Source organism: Arvicanthis niloticus, chromosome 22 (genome assembly GCF_011762505.2).
Source record: "Arvicanthis niloticus isolate mArvNil1 chromosome 22, mArvNil1.pat.X, whole genome shotgun sequence".
NCBI classification, from domain to species: domain Eukaryota; kingdom Metazoa; phylum Chordata; class Mammalia; order Rodentia; family Muridae; genus Arvicanthis; species Arvicanthis niloticus.
In genome coordinates this window covers 12076675-12085402 of record NC_133429.1, presented here as the reverse complement: position 1 = coordinate 12085402, position 8728 = coordinate 12076675, and the positions used below count along the sequence as shown (strand labels likewise).

The window sequence follows — 8728 nt, the reverse complement described above, 5'->3', positions numbered from 1 at the left end:
AACTTTAGAAACGTAATGTTCTGACAAGGAGACCAAGGAGCTGATGACAGTGATGACTACGCACTCTGAACCATGCTATAATCACCCCTACTATTTCTATTTAGTAACAGATACAGTAAGATATCTGACTTTGGTAATATATAAACTATTGGCTAAGGCGCGTTCGCACGCGCGCACACACACACACACACACACACACACACACTCAAATTCTGTCAATGAATTCCATAATAGCTGTATATAACTTTCCAACACTGACTGGAAATCTCACTGACGTACTAATTTCCATCAGAAGTTTCTTCAATAAGCTTACAAAATACACAATAATTTCCAAACTAATAATTTCACTAAATTGAAAACCTAACACATTCTCTTATTTCAACATGAAGTCTATTTTTGATCAGTAAACCCAAACTAGCTCCATTTTAGAATGTTCACTGAGTCCATCTTACTGTTCACAGCGCTTGTAGCAATTTACGTTGTTCTACTGCTAACTTCAGAGCATTTTATTTGGTCAACAAACCATGTTGAAAGATTATAAATGCTTTATTATTATTATTATTCTTTTTAAACAGAGAAAGGTTGGGGTAGGTGTGTAACATCTGGTGATTTTCATCACCGAGAGCTAGAGCTTAGGCCCTATCCTGGAACGTAAATACATCCTTCCACATTCTGTGTGCGTCTCACCATCCAGCTCAGTCACTGAAGGAAGACTCACTATCTGAACTTTCTTCTATGACTTTTTCACTTTCGCCATTAGGTACCGCGGCATCCGGCTTCCTGAAAAAGAAGGGAAAAATTTAAAAGTTTTTTCTCCAACTGAAGAAAGCACTTACAAACTGTAAATTAGCTCCACCTTGGAATACTGTGGCCAATAAATCTGCCACATCTGTGTCCTTTACCAGACACCTCCAGCACTTCACCCCAGTGTGCTGCTCTCTGGCTTCTACACTCTGCTTGGGGATTAAGTGCCATTCCTGCAAAGGCCACAGCACTCCTGCCAGCCTTACACAGTGTGCTCCCTCAGCACTTTCCGCATCTCGTTACCATGGAGACACAACTATAGACAGGGATGTGATCCATATAGGCTGGCACGCCCAGGGCTGCGTTCCTCCGGCCTTGAGAGCGAGCGCACTGAGGTACAGAGGAGAAGTCAGGAATGAAGAGAGAGAAAGCTGTGGAAACTCAGAAGCAGAAAAGAGTTCAAGAATGGCTGAGAAGCACGGGCAATATGGAAGTTCTGTGGGGGAGGAGTGCAAGGCCAAAGAAGGTTCTTAATGTCTATGGGATGTTTTCACTTATGGGCTTTTTGTTTTTGTGTTTTTACTCTAGAGAATGAATATAAAAAGTATGAGTTGTTTAAAAAAAATTACTTTCTCAAAGACAGCACAACAGGAAACAGACTGCTCACACCCGAATTTTGTATGAGTGTGTTATACTAAACAAAATGGACACTTAACAGGGCTTTTGAAAGTCACTTTGAGAGGCTGGCAGATGGCTCAGGCGGGAGAGCCCCTGCCTTGGAAGGAGGAGCAGGGAGAAGGAGGGAGGTCGATCTGCTTTCATCCCTCCATATGTGGATAAGTACTTTTCCATCACAATTTATTGAAGATTTATTACTGCCTTCCTTTTCTCTAATGTATATTTATGTCATCTTTGTTAAAATGGCTGTTGCTATGTGGGCTCATATCTGAGTCCTCTAGTCTGTTCCATTGGTCTCTGTGTCATTATTATGGGTCTGTAGTATAAACTGAAACCAGGTATGGTGATAGCTCAGCTTTACGGTCTCTACTCTGGGTTGCCTTTCCTACCTGGGATCTTTTGTCCTTCCATATGAGTTTTCCGACTGGTCTTCTCTGCAGAACGACTGGGACTTAGATGGGGAAGCGCACTGAATGTGCAGGCTGCTGTGCAAGAAACCATTTTCATAACAGTACTTTTTCTAACTCTACCCACATCATTTCAGTCACATGACACAAGCCTGGCCAATCATATCAAGATGCTTCCTGGGGCCTCAAGCATAGACAATCAGAATGTGCTTTAGAGCACAGCTTTGGATTATGAAGCAGAAGAAGCTTTCTTTTTTATTCATCAGGCAAAACTGAAGACTTCCTGCTGGGCCCGCCCATTGCTAGGATTCAGAGAGGAGAGTCCTCAGTAGCAGGAGACACACAGCGTGATGAGGCAGGTGGACAGAAGGATGTCAGCTTTCAGCTATCCTGAGACTCTGTGTCTCCAGTGCCTGCATTTCACACCAGGAGCCAGTAACTTCCCCTAAGGCTCAAGTTAATCTACATGGGTTTTGTAATTCTGAACATGGGGAGTTTAAAACACATGGATTATTGATTTAATATTTTTTTCATTAAATAAAGATTTAACTTTGTGCTTAAAACCATAGCCACATGAAGAATATACAAATCAAATAAACATTCTTTGGAAAAATATGTATACAGATACTTTGAAATCACTTTTTTTTATTTTCTTTATATCTTAAGCAATTGAATTTAACGAAGACTATATAACAAAATATTGTTAGAATAACTATGGCTGAGCAGAAGGTGGCAGAGAGTAACCACAGTATTTACTCAAATGACTTTCCTATGGATTTTCAATGTCATACTAAAATTTTAATGTCACATGATACTGTTGTCAATTAGTGTTCTGTGAGACCTCTGTGTTATAGCAACAGGCACTCTTGAGGGAAGAGTGAACACTAAGGTTCTGAACAGACACAGCACTGACTAAACACAAACCTCAAGAACCCACCCCTAGATGAACAGCTATAGGAATTCAACTGCAGCTGTGAGAGGCAATATTGGGTCATCCAGCCCCAAGTGGTCAGGCTAAAAACATACACACGAGCAGGTCCCACTAAGTGGTCTAAGCAGGATGTACATTTACATCAATTATAGAAGAGGTCATACATCTGAGAGGGAGCTGGTGGGTACGAAAGGAGCTGAAGGGCAGATGGAAGCTTGGAGATGGTGAAAAACAGCATTTGTATATTTAATTCTCAAAATAACAAAAGTTTAAAAATCAGAGTTGGGATGACAGCGTAGCTCAGTGGTGGAGTGTATACTTATTATTTGTGAGTCCCTGGATACATTTCCCAGCACAAATGTCCGATACAGTCTTGCCAGTAGCTGCTACTTAGGAGTTGAGAGCTGGCAACTAAAAAATACTGAATGAGTGAAAACTCAAACCAAATAAAATCCACCTCTTTTTTGGAATCATCCAGTTGTGGAATTGAGATCTATTTTAATCTGTTCAATCCCAATCTTTGTTCCATCATGGTTGGATAGCTAGCGGGGAACCAACAAGAACATTGATAAATGTGGAATTTCTTTGGAAATTCTGCCATGTTTATCAAAGTTTCCTATTTTCTCATGTCCCCCGCTGTAGCTTCGTGAAGAATTGGATAAAGTGGCCACTTGTATTTACTCTGCTTGTCAGGAGAGCATGAATGTTTGTAGACCTGGCTCCATCCCATCCACACTGGCTAGTTTTATGTCAGTTGGACACAGGTAGAGTCATCTCAGAAGATGGAGCCTCAACTGAGAAAATACTTCCATAGGATCTGATTGTAGGCAAGTCTGGAGAGCACTGTCTTAATCAGTGAGCAGTGGGGGAGGGCCCAGCCCATGATGGGTGGGTTCTATAAGAAAGCAAGCTGAGCAATTCAGAAGCAAGTCACTAAACAGCACTGTCCCATGGCCTCTGCATCAGCTCCTGCCTCCAGGCTCCAGCCCTGTTTGAGTTCCTGTCCTGACTTCTACCAATGATGAACTATGGTCTGGAAGTGTAGGCTGAATAAACCCTTTCCTCACCTCCTTGCTTTTCGGTCACGGTGTTTCACCACAGCAACAGAACCCAAACTAAGATACCATCCCAGGTGAGCAGCTCCTCAGTAGCTTCTCAGCTCCAAATCTGATCCCCAACACAGGGTAAAAAATAAAAAGTCTGTTCTTTGCTACATAGCTGGAAGTAGAGGTTTTTCAGTTTGACAAAATAGAGTATAATTTCTAAAGATGATGTTCTGTGTATGAAATATGCCTGTCGAAAACATGAGGGTATATGCAACTCAGGCTCATAAACAAGTTATGACCTCAAGGCTTGGTAAATCCATTGTTTAGAACTTGCCACATATTCCTCATTAAAACATCTACAAATCACAGCTAACATTCACTAAACACTCACTGCCTGGCCAGAACTCTGCCGAGCGAGCACCTACATCATTACTGAGATGCTGAACCCTTTTATTTCCCATCTCACTGACGACTCCCTGGCTACAGAGATGGAGAGTGGCAGGCAGACTCTAATCCTGACTGCCTCATGCTGACTACCTCTTGTCTAACTGAGTCTGCAACTCCCTTATTCACCAGGAACTTGCTCCTAAGATGCACAGGGTCAAAGGCCGATCTGTCATCCTAGAGGTGTAAATGTGCTCACTGCTAAGCGATACCAATACCAATACCAATACCAATACCAATACCAATACCAATACCAATACCCTGAACAAATGCTCAGGGACACACAGGGGTGAAACTTCTGTTTCCTGGTAAGAAAATCTAGGCATTGATGGAAAGAATTTTAAAAGCATAATTTACTCATTCTGTATTTCTGGATATAACATTAAAGCAGATTAATCTCTGAATAAAGATTAATTAAAAGTATCAATTTTCCTCTTAAACTCTTAAGTATGACAGTGACATTCCCATGTCTTCTTATGAAGGTAGCACCAAAACTAATTTTGAGAAGCTCGGGATTTAAAAAAAAGTAATTAAAACAATTAGAAGTATCAAACAAATATTTGTTCAGTAATTATCAACCATTTGTCAGTTTTACAGACATCTCAAATTTGAGGATACACTTCCTAAATTTTCCAGTAAACCCGCCAATCTTTATCATATAATTTCTACTTTAGAGCCATGTGCTTTTAGCTTCCAACTCCAGCTGTACAACAGCCAGCCTGACAGCAGGCTCACTGAGCACGGCTTATTCCGCTCTGCTTCAGTGTCTCTCTGTTCAGGACAGACAGATCCTAGCGTAGCTCTCCTGACAGTTATTTGTCTTATTACCTGAAGCTAATAAAAACAGAATGTATTAAAAGTTATACTTTTAAAGGAAAGAGAATCAGGACACTTTTTACTGCAAGTGCTTGGAAGAGGATTATTTTGTACCTGATTCTAATTAACATTGTGCTCTCCTTGGATGGCACATCCTTTCTTGTACTTGACATCAGACTTCTCTGCCTAGGCGAAGGTTCCTAACTGGTGTAAACCTGATTCTGCAGCACCAGAAGGCCTCAGAACAAGATGGCTGTTCCACAGACACTAAGCTGAAGGGAGACAGATGGGAATGGTTGTAGTGACGATTGGTTAGAGTGAGTCAGTCCACTCCAAGCAGTGGCCCTGGTGGCCACCGCATGTACCATGAGGTAATGGGTCAGAAGTCAGCCTCTAGGCTGTGGTTATAGAAGCTTTCGGTAAGGCCATGCTAACTGTTACTGGAATCTATCCTACAACTTGGCACCCATCTCATCACAGCTGAATGTTCTCAACATTTATAGACAATGACATATACTCACATTTGCTAATGGTAATATAAGAGCATACTGTACCCCTGGATTTCTTAAGTGAGAATACCTAATCCTCTTGAAGAATAAGGAGTTATCTAGGCAACAAGATACTGGAAAGAAAGGAGTTCTGAGGAGAGTGAAGACAACATCTAAAAATGCCAGAAAGGAACAGGAAGATGACATGTTCAGATAAATACAGGTCATCTGCAATCAATGGCGGCACAAAAGCAATGGACAGAAGTAGCAAGAACTGGAGAAGTAATCCAGGACACGATGGGAAAAGCATTTATATGTGACAGACACTATACACTGAAGGCAAGAATGAAGTGATGAGTGAATTCATACGGATTGATTGGGATGGCTTGAAAGAAAACACAAAAGCACATCAGGTGCTACTGTCATAATTCAGTGAGAGATGATGAGAGGCAGAGCAAGCAGCAGTGGGCTGTAGGCATGCAAGCACATGTAAGTGTCACTAAAGACAGGAAGAGTCAGAGTGACTGACATGATAGGGAACAGGAAAGGAGCAAAGGTGACTTCAGGTTGTAGTGTCAATAGCTGTTGAATGAAAGAACCATGTGTAGAGACTTTGTTTGGGAAGGAGATAAAATGAAACAAGTGGACCATAGACTGGACATGTAGACCGTGCAGATGCTTACAGGACACTGTCTTTCCTGTCCTCCAGAGTGAAATGTCACCATTTTAAAGGTCATTTTTTATCTTTATTAGTATTTATGGCCTATTGTGTATTTCCAGAAGTGTAAAAGAAGTCTCAAGTGATGGTAAATGTACTTATACAAAGTGAGTACCAAAATAGATTAAATCCAAATGTCCAATTCTTATTAAACTACATGCCACAATTTATCTACTTTTAAAATGTCAGAAACAATTTCCAGAACACATATTAAACAACGCAGATTATCTGTTGTTCAAGTCACCAAGCCACATTAGTGCAGTCGAACCTTTTGCCATTTGGAAACATACCAAATGAACATACATGTTGGAAAATCCATTGTTGGCAGGTTTAAAGACATCCTTAAATTTTACATTTTTGAAGATAAAATACGAGAAGATGACTTTTATTGTGTTTCATTTCCAAAATGCACACCTTTTCCTCAAGTGCTGGAGCCAAGAAAAATTTCAAAGCATACGTTAGCACAGTCTGAGCGCCCAGGGAACACAGGGGCAAGCAAAAGCTCCAACTAGAAAGAATCTTTACTCAAGTATCTGGATGCTTGTAAAGCAGAAGAGTTGTAAAGAACCCATTAAGATATATAATTTATTGAGATGACCTATGTAGCAAAGTCGGCGTGGATGGAATGAATTATTACCAATATTCTGAGCCATCATTTCTCAGCATTTATAAAAGACAACTTATAGCACACATATAAACCGGCATCTGCTTCATAATAACCATGAATGTGTACCCTGGATTACTGTTCATCCTAGTTACTTCTTGGACTGGCTTAACCTAGGTCATAGTAGAATACACTTCTTAAGTGTTTTAGCCTTGAGTAGAATCGGGAGTAGATCATATCTTGTCACATCATTGTCAAAGAAAAAGTCATTCTGGGGAAAACAACAGCAACAACAATAGCAATCACAGCAGCAGCAACAACAACAATAACAGCAACAACAGGAACAAAAACAGCAACAACAACAGCAACAGGAACAACAACAGCAGCAACAACAACAGCAACAGCAGCAGCAGCAACAGTAACAGCAGCAACAACAACAGCAACAGCAGCAACAACAACAGCAACAGCAGCAGGAACAACAGCAGCAGGAACAACAACAACAACAGCAGCAACAGCAGCAACAGCAGCAACAGTAACAGCAGCAGCAGCAACAGCAACAACAGGAACAAAAAGAACAACAACAACATCAACAGGAACAACAGCAACAGGAACAACAACAACAGTAGCAACAGCAGCAGCAGCAGCAACAACAACAACAGCAGCAGCAGCAGCAGCAACAACAACAACAATAACAGCAGCAGCAGCAGCAGCAGCAACAGCAGCAACAACAATCCCCACATGCCCAGCCACAAATTCTGAGCAGACTCATTACTGAATTTCACCTCCTGAAGTGTGCCAGGGATGGTTTTAGTGGCCTCCAATATTTCCTTTTCTTTTTTAACATAGCATGGGCATGATTTATGATGATCATATTCTCGACTATAAAATGTTGTATAGGAGGCATGAGAGAGAGCTTGGAATTTTTTTATTGTAACTGACACGTTTCCTACCATATAGATGTGATTTTATAGCAATATTACTCACTCCAGTAGCTCTGGGTCCAGTCCTTCTGAGATCATCTTGTCTCTGATTGCCATCACTGGAACACCCTATCAAAGAGAAAGGGTAAGAATGTAGTTATCAGAAAGCCTTCCTCATTATTCCCATGAACAACCTAAGGGGTACATGGAGGCACCTTAGGATTTAAGGCAGCTCTCCCTTTTCTGCTATGGAGGTGTGTGCAGAGCTCGTGAAGGATCGCAGGGTGTGCACGTCTTACACTGAGACGATGGAACCAGCACTATCTAATCCACATAAACCCAAACTGAGTCCCCGGAACTATCACTGCTGCTGCTGTGCAGGGCGAGGAGACTACATTCTCACCAAAAGACGGAAAGCATTGAGAGCTCAGATGCCAGCAAGTTTGGCTAAACTGATAGAATGAATAGTTAGCTATCTAATAATAATAATAATAATAATAATAATAATAATAATAATCATCATCATCATCATCATCATCAGAGCTTTTAAAAACATAGCATATGTAAGTGTAAATGTTCATGTAATAACCAAACGCTTTGATTTCATTTTGACACCTTAGGAATACAGAATCTAAGCAGTATATTATACATCTCACCACCACTACAAACATGATGCAGAACAAGGACAATAGAGTGGTAAACTGAGAAACGTTGGTACCACATGAACATCTGCATTCAGGTTAAGACTATTAAGGCTGTAAGAAAGGGATACATCAGAAACAAGTCCAACTGTATTTGACAACAAGAGCTCATTTGCTGAGTAAACAAACCCACATCTTTACACCACTGGGTGTGGCCATGTCACAAAACCTTTGGCAGCACTAAATGGTTTCTGAAAGTAGTTCACTCCAAAATTAATTCAAAATTAAATG

General features: G+C 40.8%; 1 protein-coding gene across 1 annotated transcript in view; it reads right to left on the bottom strand.

The window, feature by feature from the left end:
- Window positions 1–527: 527 nt before the first annotated feature.
- Window positions 528–8728, bottom strand: part of Washc3 (WASH complex subunit 3) — a 41592-nt gene continuing 33391 nt past the window's right edge. The window contains exons 6-7 of the mRNA XM_076919904.1: window positions 7861–7925; window positions 528–780 (exon numbers count right to left, since the gene is read on the bottom strand). Coding sequence (XP_076776019.1) covers window positions 696–780; window positions 7861–7925 — 150 coding nt within the window. The 3' untranslated portion in view covers window positions 528–695. The remainder of the gene's footprint in view (window positions 781–7860; window positions 7926–8728) is intronic.